Below are 15,520 nucleotides of genomic sequence, written 5' to 3'. Positions count from 1 at the left end.
CCGGGGTTCGTTGCATATTTTATGTCACTTCCAGCGAAATTAGCAACAACTTCGTAAATACGTTTGTTAACTTGTTAGAAGAAATGATGATGATCATGACAACGTTATCATCAACTGTCAAAATGACAACAAGCCACTACTACGTTCACCACTTTCACCTCTCTAATTTTGACTTTACTAATGTCATACAGGTAGCGGTGGCGGCGCGCTCTAAGCACTCTAGGCTGTTGTGACTATTGACCCCGAGCCGTTCACGTCTCACGTATTCACTCATCCTTCTGTCGTTCTAAAAATTGGCAACAACAATAGGAAATTTATAACTATCATTACGACACTAGCTCGACTGCTATACCCACACTGCTAACTATGAAGACGGCGAGTGACGTGACGGTGGTACTATAGTGATCACAGTCATGACTACCACCACGATCTTCATCATCGTCAGCGGCAGTGGCAAACAGTTGCTGATCCATCGTTCCCCGCCCTAACCCCGCTTATTCTTAAAGAGCAACCGCAGCAACTGTGAACGGAATCGATTCAGGAGAATCGCAGATATTGTCCCAGAAGGGCAGAACCAGTAGGAACAAAAGTGGTAACGACGATCAAGAGGGAGTAGAAATGTAACGTTGATCATCAGTTGTACACTACCAATCGAGGTTTCGTCCACTGAGGCTAGTAGAATTACAATACACCTGCGCGTGTAGCGACAGTCTTACTGGACTGTACTAAGGCCGTTCAGTCTCTCCGAGAATAGATGGCTACAGTAAGCATTCGATGCCATATCACTTCACCCTACACGTCGAATATTTTGCATCCATAAGCATGATTGTTATGACGAGCTGTAGTAAACGGTAAAATTCGTAAAAAAAAACTTAGTTGGAGGTTGTAATCATGGTCACGTTGATTCTTATTCTAGGTCGAGAAAATGCCTATGCTGGCTCAACTGACATCCTTTAGATCATAAACAGGGTGATCGGTTTAATATTGAACTTTTTCGAATGACTCACAAATAGATCCATCCGAAACCAGGTCTACCAGAGTAAAACTATTTTTAAGAACAATATAAATAAATTTGCAACTATTTTGGAAAACAGAGCTCCATCATCGAAATTTGATCGTAGATTCATGTCTTCATGCAGCGAGTCCCTAGCCGAGATGGTAAGCTGTCTCAGATGGCCCAAATCGACAGCATACGACATTGCAAAATAATACATGGCAGCACAACAAGCAGCATATTCCAGTACTGCTCAACGTAAAGTCCATGACAGAAAAAAAACCGTGCGGCCTCGAGTGAATCAACACTTAAAAAAAACCGCGTGCAATTCTGAGGATCCTTTCGCTTCAGTCAAGCCGTTCGCAAAGAAGGTTCACTATGTCGTTGATTATGGTTACACTGTTATTGACTGACCATGTAGACCTGAGAGTACACGTCATATAACATAAAAGTCAGACAGATGCTTCTTGAAGCCAATAACACCTTGATACGGGTTCGATCTTTCTCTCTTTGCTTCTCAATTTAGTCAAGACGGAAGGACGGAAGAATCTAAGCAGCAAGTCTCGGCATAAACAAGTATGGCTGCCATACTGACCAGATTCGAAGTTGGCTGATTACTTTGAATTGAACATGGTTGAGCGTCAGTCCAAGAATATCAGCATGGCAATGTCGATTTGCACAATCATGCTCTCAAGAAGGACTTAGTCCAGGATTGAAACTGTAATTGAAGTGGACACTGAATAAGTATGACCGTTGAACACATGAAAAAAAAAGCGTTGAAATATCAGTTTTATCTCCATGCAATCTTAGACCTAATACCAAAAAGTATACGTACACCATAAGTATATTCCTTCACCTAATATAAAACTATGGCTCCATACCAGTTCAGTTTCGTGTCTGTTCTACTCCAGTCATACGCGATTGGCAATCGTCGGTATAATTACCGTTCGAGCACCACAACTGGTAGCAGTGGGGATCTGATATCATCGAAACATATGATGCATGATACAATGAGAAACCACTTCATAAAAAATTTAGCACATCTTGAGAATCGCTATCTTTTTCAAGTTACAATTACTCCATTTGCCGATTTCCGATTCTGATTGTCTTTTATGAGTAATAAATAAACATGGTGAGCTTGGTAACTTGAAATACTTATCTGAATAAATCTTGCGAATTGTTACATCCGGTGCTCTCGTTAAAAAATTGTTTACATGGCTGATGCTCACCTCTGCGTCACCACTATAAAAAATACATAGGAGAGATCAGTTGTCGAGTGAGTTCGTCTTGAACTACAAAAAAATTTTTTTTTTTATTATTTTTTGCTTATTTTTGGTTATCTTTGCCATTATGGCACCTTATGGGTAAAGCTGATGCACCCTTCAGATTAACTGTAAGAATTGGGAAGCATACAGTTGGTCAGGGCTAATAATTAAGACTTAACAAAAAGTTCAGTTTAAGCCGAGCCTGTTGTACCTAAACGTACAATCCTTTTTCTAGCTAAGCTATATTAACATTTATACATTTTTTAAAATTGCATGAATTTACTATTAAATTAATCAAATTCTACTCCTCACTTAAAACAATCAGACTTTATATATGATTCTAACAGGGTAACAAAATACTTTTTATGTGGAAATACGTCGAATATTGGGTCCTAGTAACTGCAAGTCAACCAAAGAACGCCGTTACCGCTACTACAGCTGTCGCAGGAGACAGCAGAGAAATGATGAGACAACGAAATAGTAACTGATCTCAACTCGGCTGCTAGTTTGCAAAGAAATAGACGAAGCATAAACCCAACAGTCTTTACTTTGACATATATCCATCCATCCGACAATGTTCAGCAGTTTAAATTCAAACAACAGAAGATTCATGGAGTACAGAGTTTGCGAATGCCCTAATTTTGTTTTGTGAGAGCTTTTTGAAATTACGGGTGTGTATGTGTACGTTTAAATCCCTGGCATATCTTACATACATGCAGCTATTCCATTAAACTAGTTGATACTCTATTAGTACAACCGCTGCTTTTGAGGAACAATGTAATGGATTGATTCACAGCACAATGATTTGCAAAAAATTAGGACAATGCTACGAAAATGATAGGACCACGTAGAAAACGTTAAGATCCGTTGCAAGTACTATGCAGAACACATCGTTTTCTGTAGTTGGGTTCCTTTCTGTGCAGACATCATTACAATATTATAAACGAAAGAGTTATAGCAATTTGGCACACATGCCCTTTATTTATCTATCAAACCTAAATAAAATGAGTCACACATTAATTATCAATAGCTGCATATCTAGTCACCTTTAACGATAAATAAAAAGACGTTATGAGCATGTTTATAGCATGCTGCTTGCGTGATAGTACAATGGCAGCGACGTATTTGTCGCCTTCAAATAAACGTAGAAACTTATTAGGACACAGTTTAGTTTTGAAGTTGGCCATAGATAGAAACCTTTCGTTCCATACTGGAAGGGGCTAGTTGTCTGAAGCCATGCTTAGCTGTAGTAGCACTAGATGTCAACATCGAAATATTTGTCGTATTCATTTCGCTCGCAACGCGCTAATTTTCACCAACTTTTAGAATCATGGAACTTTCCACAACTTCCCGCCCAACTGAAGTGCAAGTTACACGTTGAAATTTCGGATTGCTTAAGAGCATTATATGGGCCGCGCCTCTGACAGGCTGGTTGTTGTTCCTATGCAGCACAACTCACCTGAGCCACACTGCTGCAGTTCCATGAATTCTAAAAATAGTCAATTTAATACAAGATTTTAGGAATAAAACTAGTTCTTATTAATTAACTACTATCTTTTTATGAAGAAAGGGGTTTTGTGCTTATGTTAAAGCTTCTAAGAGCTTATGCTTTTTCTAGGTTCTCAAATAGTTGTCATAACACGCTAAAGGGCAATGATAATACTCAAACTATGTAAACTACAGATGTGTGCGTGATAAATGCTGTCTCTGAGACCATCTTGGACGAGCACTTCGCTTATCGGCTACACACTATTGATTTCGAGTAAGAAAGCATAAACAACCCCAGTGACAATACTCATAAGAAAGCAAAAGTCATTCAATTTACGAGCTACCTAAGTGTCAGCCTTCCCTAATAATTCTATACATATGCGTACAACAACAAATACGACAGAGAAATATGTCGTAAATCCAAAAGATATCTATTCCATATTGTTTATCGTTGGCTCATTTTTATAGTGATGATGATAAGCATTTTCTAATCCTCTGATTTCAGTACTTCGCTAACTTACCTTCGGCGAGTTCGAGATCGAGCTCTGACAGCCTTTCTAGGACATCTGGTGGCAGATCCAGGTGGGACAAATCTTCCGGAATAACACTGCTCATCTTGATCTCACTCGAGACACCACTAGCACTACCACCAAAACTGCGGTGAAGAGCAGCAGCTGCACTGACAGCGGCTTTGTGTGCGACAGTTGTAGGAGTCGTTCATAAGACACCGACCCGTAGCCACGAGATCTACACACACACACACTTAGGTGCGCACACCAAGCCAATCGGTCTGTCAGCTAGCCAGCACAAATTTAGTGATGATATCACTATATAATGTTGCAGTCGTTCTAAAAATATCCGCAAAGGCATCAAGATATTTGATGAAAATTGTAGGTATATTTAGGTTCTTTTACCATGGGCGACGTTTCCATTCAATACCACTTTGCATGAGTTAGGGTTTGGGTAGGCGGGTGCTTCAAAGGTAAAGTGGACATACTGCTACAACCGCTCCTGCTATCGATAGATAATGCAGATCAGCAGTAGTAGTAAGTAACGTTGCACCGAACGTTGGATGATGGCCTATTGTTTAGGACATCGGGGCCTTTCTAGCGGCCCAGGCCGCCCTACATGGCATACTGCAAATAAGGGCACTTCGCGCTCCGAGCATCGACCCGACACAAACGGAATATTTGGTTAATCGTGCTCGACCGATCACCTCACACACGAAAACGACAATACGAACAATGAAAAGCCTACGACTACTACTTCCACCACAAGCAGCAGCAGCGGCAGCAAAACCACCGCGATGACAGTGAATCCTAATGAAGATGATGTTAAAATCAAACTGGCCGCCGCACAAGCAACAACTAGTTCATACTCTTTTTCCATGCGCTGCCAGATGATGGGTACGTCTATATGAACAGTCATCCAGACAAGCAGTCGTGCTGGCAGAATTAGTAATATAAACAGTTGATCTTTTTTCACAAAACCCGTTAGTGGACTCTTAAATTTTGCACAGCAAACTCGTACACTACTACAGAGACACGGCAGGGTCCGTCAAAACAGTGTATGGATGCAGGAGGCGCTACCACCTACCGGGGATCAGCAGTAACTCCCTCGGCATTGTAACGTTCTGCTATACATGCACACTCAGTTTGTCGCCGATGTGTCTGTCTGCCCGCTTGTCTGGTAGTCTAGCGCCGGCCAGGCAGCCAGCCCCCGTCTTTTGTTGCTCTCTCTGCGTGTACAGTCGATCTCGTCTGTCCGTCAGTCAGTTATTTCTCCCTGTGACACCAACTATGCGGGCGGCGAAGGCAGCTAAGTGCTGCAGCCCTGGTTGTTACGACGGAACTGTCTGACAACTGGTTCGCTTGCGCTCGCTTGGCCGTGTACCTACCGAGACTCTACCGAGCTGTTATGGGACGGCTCTGCTCCTAGTGCAGGCACTACGAAATTACTGCGGATACTGCTCTGCGTAAGCGTGTGTCTGGTATTGTGGGGAAGAGCCGTTGCGGTCGGCAACCAGCAGCGGACGGATGCAGCATCTTAAGCGCCTTTGGCAGCAGCCTTGTGCATATGAGTGTCGTCTGCCGCTAATTTCACTTCCGTTTCAACAAGGAATAAACAACACAAACACAGTTTAAGAAAAACAACACACTCTGCGGTGCAGTGCTCAACCTGGTCAAAAATCTGGCAAATACCTTTTCCGCGCTAAGTTTAAATACAGTGGTGCCGTGCTAAAGAGCGGCTAAAACACAGATGACGATTAAGCTATCTCGTAGATAGTACTTAATAAAGACTAATGGTGACTTTTCTATCTTATTTATTTAAACGAGCTTATAGTTTGGCGGCAACATATGTGTAAACAATGTCCTTTCCCTGTCTCACTTCGCTTACTGACAACGATTTTCCAGCCTGAAGGTTACAACAGGATCAATTTACCACATGTTCTCCCTAATTAATTGGTGAGTTGACGAGCCAGGCTGAAGCTCTAATCGTGACTGAATACATAATATTGGTTGGGTGCTATCGTAATTTCGAACAAGTAAAACTCAATGTTATGTCAGCTTATTTATATTTTCGTCTAGGCTACCATAGTGTACTTTTGTTAGCATAGACATCATAAAATTAATTAATGATAAGTTTTTATCTACGCGTATCTTACAAACGTTCAGACACTTGTAGGTCGTGCCGAAGTTCGATCTAACTACCTTTTGAAGGAAAAAACCTTATTACTTCTCCACGTAACTATCGAGGAACTTCAATCCTGGTCTTTGGAAAATCAACATATTATTTCGTTATTTCCTATAATTTCTGAGGGCAGAAAACAAAATTAGAAGAGCGTTTTCAGAAACTATTGACTAGCTGTCAACCTGACCTGTGACCATGACCGATATATTTCTCTAACGTCTATCTCCTTGAGATACCGCTGTTATTCACCATCAAACGCGTTTCCCTTTGAATACGCGTATTGTCACAAATAGCACAAGTCAAAGCTTTAACTTATGTCTATTTGTTTTCCTCTGCCTCATTATGCCCTTTCACTGAGTTGATTTTCAGTTTCGCCTCTACACGAAGTGTATCTGTTATGGCGTCACAAAGATGCTAAATGAAGCACATCTAGTTAGTTACTCGACAGTAAACCACGTTATTGACGACCATTTAATATTTGACGAAAATCGCTTTTTATTTACTATTCAAATATTTCATTACGTCTCACTCATGTCCTTGTGTACAGGTGACGCCAAATAAATCGTGGAATGATAATAAATAGTTTTAGGTTACTTAACGATATTTTTATAATTCATATAATAGTCGATACAAGTATAAATTCCTAGGTTGTCCAGTACGAGGCTTTGCATAAACATAATGTACTAACCTACTAATATTAATACGCACTCTGGACAACACTGCTGTCCAGAGCAGTTTACAATAACAGAACGTTTAAATTGGCTTTCAATGTCGGCGGACGAAACGCGCTTGTGCCATTTCGAAAGTTAAAACCCGAATGTCAATGTATCAAGTTTGGAATCACTTCAATTTTATATGAGTGAACAGATTAGGAAAACAAGAGGAGTACACTGTTTTGCGAAAGATTTATACAAAAGTGTAATCAGTTGATCCAGTTCTTCCTGCATTCAAAACATTCGACTTCATTTAAGAGCAGCTAGGATTAGCGTTCAGAGTCTAACTCAAATGTGTATAGCGGACTTCTTTGGCGTGGTTAGACACGCACCAAAATGCTATAGACAATACGTGGTCGTTGCTGCAGTTTTCTAGTATTAGCGGTCTAAATCACACGGCATTTGTCAGGATGTTACGATCGCCTCACCGCTTATTTATGTTCGTTATGGCACATATCAGTACATGGAAAATAACATAGATCTCATATTATAAATATACATATATTTCACATATACATCACTTAAAAAAGAATACACATTTGTTGATTCATATGGGGTTCATTTAGTTGTCAATAAGATTTCGGTAAGGTATTTTTTCCTATGCATAGGCACATAGTTTGTACCAATGCATGTTCGTTATGAGCTCAGATACGAATAGAAAGTCCCACAGAAGCGCTGTCGTGCTTAACATACCCAGCAGCAAGAGCTTCCTCATAAGTGAGAAGACAGGAAAACCGCAGATATTTCGTCGTTTTCGTTGTCTCAACCTGCATTTGGCGGAACACCAATTTACCTCTGTAAGAAATGGGAAATATAGATAATATTGTCGAACTGTTTACTACAGTAAACAGAAAAATCTGGTTGGTCAAATGTAAGCTGATAGACAGTGAGGAATACATGCGATATGGTTGACTCGTACGGAGAAATGGAGCGTGTTACAGTTTATAACCTAACAAAAGTATTCCGGTTTCTTGCCCTAACTCGTTATTATAGAGTAAGTTATATTAACATAACTGACATTCGTGAGGAAGCGTACTTATGCACTCTGATGTTTTCTTTCCACGTTCCCGCATGGTCTGACAGAAAATCGTAGCTTCTTCTTCTTTCGGGATCTGGGTGCTCTAGGGCTAGCCGAAGAACTTCGCCGACGGGCCAGTCATTGTCATCATTTTTGTTAATTATGGCGCTTACCCACAGATTTACTTCATTGCCATCAGGACTTAACGAACCACCAAAACCGAGCTTTACCTAATTAGAAAAAAATGATTGGCACGGATAATCGGTACACGGCAACAATTATAACCTAAATAACACCGTTCTTTTTTGCACGATGCATCTGAACCAAATTTACCTATTAGATGAAAAAAATTGTTGAACGACAACACCGCAAACTATACTCGTGAATGTTACCGAGATTAAGCAAGTACGGCTAACAAAGGATCGTAATGGAGTCGAGAACTGTTAATACAACAATAGCTATAAGAACAAATCATTTAAACATCACCTATTTATAAACATTCCTTGAAATACTTGCTTTGTACTGTTCCATACGTATCGGTTTGGATATGAGCATGTCTCGTTTGTTGAAGCGGGCCTTGGCTATAAGCTCATCGATTCCCGAAAACGAAAATGCAATGCCTCGAGGACCACTAGCTAAGGATTGTGCAGCGATGCCTTCGTTTTCACGAACTACAGAGAAGTCCCTGTTGACAGAGTACCTATAACAAGGCACAATACATTCGAAACACTGGATTCTAACTGCGTTAGGACTTGTTTTGATGGTTATACTTCATTCCATATAGTTTATTCAATATGGTGTGATTTACCACCCTTTTGTTTCGATTAGGAAAACGAGAAAAACTCCTTTCTTTTTATAAATCGAACCAAACATCGAAACTCACTAGGACATACTCGGAAATATTAAATTATCATATCCACTGAGGCACAGGCGGCAATTAGGATTAAACCTAACTTATTAGTATGGCTTTAAAACAAACACTTACGTATTGGTCAGCCTATCCTCCAGAGTCATCTTACGGTCATGCCATACAGCGTAAATAGATCTTGATCTTTCGTGAGAGTTCGTGATTTCGTGAAATTAGATAATTAAAATATACACATGCGTATAAAATCAACGAAAATGAGTAACAATAATCGATGGCTACTAACCAATGAACAATGAAAGCGGTAATCATGGCAGTTAAAGCTATTTCGAAGAAACCATTTCGGAATAGTTCTGCCTTCGCTTTATAACCTCCTTCAGCAGTCTTCTGAGTCCCTTCATGATTTTCTCGGCCGTTCGTTCGTTGCCAGTTTTCGAGTTTTTTAGTAACTGCATTGAGCCGTTCCGTCACGTCATCCATCTTATCGTACCAACAATTTAACAAGAACATTTTTTTACACTTAAGTAACTTTAGGTATGACTGTTGCTTTTCTATAAACGTTAATCATACGTAAGGCTTTAAATGTTACACTGATGCCGATTTGCAAAATATCAATGTGGAATTAAGAAAAAAAATCGAAATGTAACGTTTCCTAACTTCGTTGAGTTTTACGATTACTACGGAAAATGAGAACGTGACCGAAGGACAGTCTCTTCCTTAATACGTATCGATAGAAAAACCTTCAAATGTTGCTTATCTGTTATAGGGTTGCGTAACTTTCCGAGCACTCTGAAACAGTATATTGATACTTCTCGTTGGATAGCTATCTGCTTTATTCAGTAAAACCTTTAAGAGATTTAGAATAAAACTCGAATTTTTCTCTGACTGCATGTTAAATCTACGACTGGACTGAGTCATATAACAAAGTTAAAGGAAAGGTGCTCTTCTTCTTAAAAAACGGCCGTGATTATAGCTAGAGAAGAGAATATTTATCATTTACTGCCAAGCTAAGCAAGTGAAAGCTCATCATTCGTATATGAATAGTCCGCACATTGTTACGAAGTTGAGTTTTAAATAGCTCAAGTACTGGCATATTCACGGGTTGCATTCTGCTCGAGACTGTACACACTGTTGTCTAGCGTCAATTTAGCCGTGGTGAACTCTATGAATTGTCGCGTTTATGCATTATTTAGGTATAAATCATTATCCGTGGTAAATTCCGATCAATGTTCGCAATTATACTTAATATGCATATGTCGTCAATAATATTTTGCGGAAACGATGCCGTATACCAATAAGGTTGTCAAAGCAACCGCATGTGACACTTTGATGACAACAACGATTTGTTGGACAACGTGTGCGAACATACGATGCTTCCATGTAACTTAACGTATATAAGCACTACTAATAAGTTGAGGGTTTGTTCTTTAGGGTCACTTTGTTTATTCTTTTTCAATTTCTTTGCGGAATTACCGTCAACGTCATTCGATTTCATTCATGTATGTTCGAAATGCAATGATTCAGATAGCCCTCAAGGTAGCCATCTATTATAATTCAAGTTTGCCTTTGAAAATGTAGGGTTGACAAGGGCGAAACTGTGGTAAGAGAAGAGCTAGATATTTTACTTTTTTGTTTGAATCAAAAATTGTTGGCGAACTGCCACAAAATACCTGTTTTCTGACATATATATGTGAAAGTGAAAAAAAAAAAAATAATGCATACCTCAAGAAACAGATTAAACGAATAAATAACCGCTAGTTGATTTTGCTATATTCTAACCTGTTTTGATAGCCCAATGAGTGTAAGTTGTCGCTTAGAATTCGCAGCGTTTTCCATAGATGAGGCGACCGATAATTCAAGACTTTCGGAATCGTAACCTGACAGCAGTCGAAATTTGCAATGCTCCCTATGAGGTGCCAATTCAACACTCGAACCTAATTTTGCCAATTTAAATAACAGCAAAAATTTACTATGTGAGTAAAACAGTAACTTCGGCATGTAACGCCAAGATAGATAGATTATTTAAGAAAAAAAGTTTTCTGTGCGGGGGATAGGTGTATGATTTTTCTTATGCTGTGATAAATATCCTGTCTTCCGTACTATGAAGAGAAATTAGTTAGCACAAGATAGACAAGGAAGGTCAAAAGCGTATATGAAGTCCCGTTATACAAAATGTATGTGTGTATTTTCTTCAGAGGAAACTTCAACCTCTGAGGACCAATAATGTTGTGGAGATGACTTATCAGTTTAAAATAGTTGAGGGGTACTTTTCTGTTATCGATACTACCCGAAATGTAGAATAACTGAATCCAGCTCACCTATGAAGTCGCATCCATCATTTATACAAAACAGGTTTTCTTTCGCTCTTTCAATTTCTTTGCCATCATCCTTGTCCAGACCTTGTAGGGTCTCGGCATCACTACTGCAAAAAATACGATATCGTGGAAAATGAATATGATAACTCATTTCAGCAGTGAGCTGTAGAAAAGCAAAAAATTAAGGTAGTTTACGTATATGAGTTCTATATTTAAATTACAGTAGCGGAGATGGCTCGTCATATAAATCTTATATTTGGTAAGGAGTCTACTACTGGTATCTGTGTAAGCCGCTGGTTTTAGAAATTTCGGAAATTATATTTTGACCTCGAAAATAAATCTCGTAGAAGACTCCCTGTGGAAGTAAGCAACGAAATGTTGAGAGCCGTAATGGAAGCCAATCCATTTTAAAGTGCATGGGTGTTAGTAATTATGTTTAGTGTATGTAAAGCTAACACACGTATTTGCTTCAATCAGATAAGGTAACAATAAGGATTGCTTCTCTTTGTTATCAGCTTATAACAGCAATCCATATTTACACTTGCAATGAAAGTGTATCCTTTACAATGCACGCAGATGATCACATCAATGAACGGATAAAATTGAACTTGGACATCAAAGCAAATGCAAAGGCGTATTAGCCTTTGATATCTGTTTGGTTATCCACTGCAGCTTCATGAGTACTCATTTATCAGATAGGGCTAAGTGCACTTGTGGATAATAAACAGGTTTCGTATTAAGTAACCAAATTCAGTGAGCTAAGCTAAACCACCCTTATTACTCAAGTGCATCCAGTCACGCACCACAAGGATTACAGTGACAAAATCCTTCGAGTCATAATAGGACGCTTTCCGTCATTTACTGTACATTGCTGCAACAGATTACCACTTTTTTCAAAACCTTTATGGCTACTTAATAGAAAAATCGTTGAAATTTCAATTTAACCTCAGAGTTGTTCTTCTTAAATTTTAGAGACTCTCGTACCCCAGCCTTACACAGAAGCGAAATAAACAAGTTATTATCCAAATAATAACATATAATCAGCACCTACCTGGCTGCCGAAATAACTCGCATGTTCGATCTGTTTAGCTCTGCAGCATTTAAAATACAGAGATAGCATTTCTCGACGGTTGACTGAGCACCACGAAAACAAGCTCCACAGATCTGATGACCACATGATAGTTTGCCTACCTGCAATGCATTCAAAAGTATTGTCCCGCACATGTCTGCCTCAAATTAATAAAAACATCAAAAATACCGTTACGTAAAATGAAACTTATGAAGCACACTGTAAAAAACTGATGTAATGCACTTGGAAAGTTATCCAAGCCTGTGGAAGAAAAACAAAGCAATTCTTTATATATTATTTATTTTTTATTCTGTAAATTGATACTCAGATAATGGCGCGTATTTTCTATGACAAAAAAGACGGAAGACAGTCCAGTTGAATGAGGCTCAGAACACATCAAACTTCGGTTAAAATCGCAATGGTCCTTAAAAGCTTTAGTCATATTGTGGTGTTCCTTTGGATTGTTTCCCTACCTTTTTTGTCCTAAAATGAACGTCACTGCTTGACTGAGTATGTTTTTTGCTTCCAGAACTTCCTCCCGTAGGTGATATTTTCAGTGGCGGACTTTGAAATTGAATAACTTTGAACTAGTTGGGTTCGAATAACGATTTGTCAATACGCATTAGAAGTATTCTCTTTAATGTGGTACACTTGTCCCAGCGCTCTGGCAGTTTTTGGAAAGCCATATAGCGCTCGGTTGAGTTCTCATATGTAATTTTTTTCTATCTATGGCTTCCCGAAGGAAATCTATCGCGGAATAATATTTCCTATGAGTTACCCTTTTGAATACATGGAAAGGTCTGCAAGCACACAAACTTAGATGGGGAAAATGGGTGAGTTGAAGCGAACATTGGATATACCTTTGCTCAATCCAGAAAGTAACTGAAGCGTGGCGACGAGGTCTGACGTTGTAACCAGATTGCGTGCTTTCGACTGGCGTGCCAACTGTCCATGAACCTCTTGAAAAGCCCGAGATAGCAGGCTGTGTTTATTTTCGGCTAGTACATAGTTGTGGTTGCCCCTGATATCCATTGTGACTGTTACCGTCGCTTTATGTCCAAAGTTACTTGAGATCACCACCGAACTTGATTTCTCTCCAAGGCAACTCCGTTCTTTCTTTGGCTGAAGGTAGATTTTGAACGATGCCTCCTGTATGGCGACCATATGTTCCAGCCAGGTTTTGTTAGTTCCACAAGTAGAATACACCATACGCATTTCTAATAAGCCTGGCATCAATTAACACGGTCACTATTTCTTACTTAGTTACCGCATTGTCAGTGATTAGATTATAGTTCTGTAACATGTTGCATGTGAAATGCCAATTTCGGCTCACAAAGCCTTTAGATTCGAAACTTTGCTGTCGTGAAAAGTCTTTTCGATTGAAGCAATACGTTTTAAGGCTTCGGGCTCCGACATTTGATCACCTCTTCGCTGGTCTTCAACTCTCCAATCTGCGTTCTCGAGACATACTGTACATTCGCTTAAAGCGTTCTTGCCTAAGACTTTCACTAAACCTACATAAGTTTGTGGCTTTGGCCTTCGAGAAACAAAAACTTGACCATTGAGCGTTGATTTTTGAAACTAAGAGACGTATTTCCTTCTGAAGTTATTTCCCTTAGAGTAAACTCAACTTGTTCACTCACAAGCTTTTAGAAGACCGTCTGCTAACCATACGTAGTTCAAATGTCATTCTATTTCAAAATCCGCTGGATTGGCTTTTAATAGCCTACAGTATATCTATCATTTATTATATACAATACAAATATTTACGATGATTCACCTGTTGGCGTAACTTTTTGCAAAAATGGCACTTGAGTTCCATTTTTTACTTCGATTTGTTATAGGAGCACCGAACTCAATTTTTTTGTCAGTATGGATACCTTCCGAGATAATGATGCGGATTGCGAACAATGTAATAGAACCTGCAAATTGAACAAAGCCATAACGAGTAGTTATCAATAGTAGTAAGCTAGTTTCCTTACTGCTGGTGTGATGAAAAATAATTAACGAAGTGAGTGTACGCTCCGATCATTTGAGACTTAAGAGAGAAATTATCTATGTAGAGGCTATGTTCAGGTAAAAAATGATCGGACAATTGAATAGAAGCTGCACTTACTATCTATTGGTTATCTACCGTAGAAGAATCTTTTTTCATTGATAGTAATTATATCATAAGACAAGTACCTCCGTAAATAATTGCGAAAAAATATATTTCGGACAATTTCTTGTTTCGTAGCTTTGCTTTTCTAGAGCTTTGTTTATATCTCCATGTACCATTCATATAGCGATTCTAGTTATTATAAAAACTCCATAATTGTATTCAGAATAATATGAATTATGGTAATCCGGTAACATCGGTTTAATACGCAACGACTTTTCATCACAATTGATTATGTAGAATGATAAGGTTATAATCGTGTCGCGCAGTTTGGGAGTAAAATATAGCCGATGTTCATGAATAGCATATTGCTATTAGTTACAGTTTGCGTATAAGCATTTTACAAAAAATCCGCTTTTGCTTAAGCATAGTGACTTGACAAACGGCGTTGGACCCAATTCAGCGTAGGGCAAAGAAAGGATCAGAAACAAGGACAGAAAAAGGCGCTTAGTCATTTTCAATCTTCTGATACTACATCGTATGTGTGCTCACGGCCATTTGTAGCAAAGACCTTTACAGGTACCTACTCTGCCGCACGGCTAAGTTCTAAGCCGGTGGCAGGCGTACCTATTACTAGAAATGCTTGAAAAAAGTCAAACCTCATTCACACAGCAGGTACACTAGTTGATGAATAAAACTTCGTTGTAGACTGCAGTGTTGTAAAGTCTGCCACAACGTATGACGCAATGCGAGGCCTGAATCTGTAAACAACTGCTCAAAGTTTCCTGCATCCGACTGATTAAAGTTACTAGGTGCAAGCGTTGCGTAGTTAACACAGTTAATTCATCTTTAAGAATCCACGATCCTTGTGCAGATTCTTGTTGCTGTGGTGACTATTTGTAATTAATTCGATTCCTATGTAGCTGCTTGCTGCTTCGGTCGACAGCCAATCGCTGTTCACCCATATAGTAAAGAAAGTTCTGGCATGAACAAGACCAGACGCC

The 15,520-nt window shown here is 39.2% G+C and overlaps 2 protein-coding genes and 1 long non-coding RNA gene across 6 annotated transcripts in view; 1 reads left to right on the top strand and 2 right to left on the bottom strand.

Moving 5' to 3' along the window:
- DIP2 (disco-interacting protein 2) overlaps positions 1–6,212 on the bottom strand; it is a 33,924-nt gene extending 27,712 nt beyond the window's left edge. For both annotated transcript variants that reach the window (XM_022847818.2, XM_022847819.2), the window contains exon 1: positions 4,269–6,212. In XM_022847818.2, coding sequence (XP_022703553.1) covers positions 4,269–4,362 — 94 coding nt within the window. In that variant the 5' untranslated portion in view covers positions 4,363–6,212. The remainder of the gene's footprint in view (positions 1–4,268) is intronic.
- A 6-nt stretch (positions 6,213–6,218) lies between these two features.
- Positions 6,219–7,347, top strand: LOC147752338 (uncharacterized). The gene is made up of 2 exons (XR_015314331.1): positions 6,219–6,491; positions 6,808–7,347. It is a non-coding gene; the product is annotated as an uncharacterized LOC147752338 (long non-coding RNA).
- LOC111268679 (uncharacterized) lies at positions 6,909–15,479 on the bottom strand. Of its 3 annotated transcripts, none has more exons than XM_022847825.2 (9): positions 15,176–15,479; positions 14,199–14,340; positions 12,401–12,540; positions 11,353–11,453; positions 10,814–10,968; positions 9,321–9,514; positions 8,686–8,869; positions 8,188–8,399; positions 6,909–7,946 (listed from the first exon to the last, which is right to left on the bottom strand). In XM_022847825.2, exons 2-9 carry the CDS (start codon positions 14,238–14,240, stop codon positions 7,796–7,798), a joined length of 1,179 nt encoding a protein of 392 aa, XP_022703560.1. In that variant the 5' UTR covers positions 14,241–14,340; positions 15,176–15,479; the 3' UTR covers positions 6,909–7,795. The 3 variants fall into 3 exon arrangements, with proteins under 3 accessions (XP_022703560.1, XP_022703559.1, XP_022703561.1); XM_022847824.2 differs by having other exon boundaries at positions 11,353–11,456; positions 15,176–15,477; XM_022847826.2 differs by lacking the exon at positions 15,176–15,479 and adding an exon at positions 13,279–13,567 and having other exon boundaries at positions 11,353–11,456.
- Between the last annotated feature and the right edge of the window lie 41 nt (positions 15,480–15,520).

This window comes from Varroa jacobsoni, unplaced genomic scaffold, assembly GCF_002532875.2.
Source record: "Varroa jacobsoni isolate VJ856 unplaced genomic scaffold, vjacob_1.0 scaffold_1308, whole genome shotgun sequence".
Taxonomy (NCBI): Eukaryota; Metazoa; Arthropoda; class Arachnida; order Mesostigmata; family Varroidae; genus Varroa; species Varroa jacobsoni.
The sequence above is the reverse complement of the archived record's forward strand: the minus strand, read 5'-3'. Positions and strand labels throughout refer to the sequence as shown.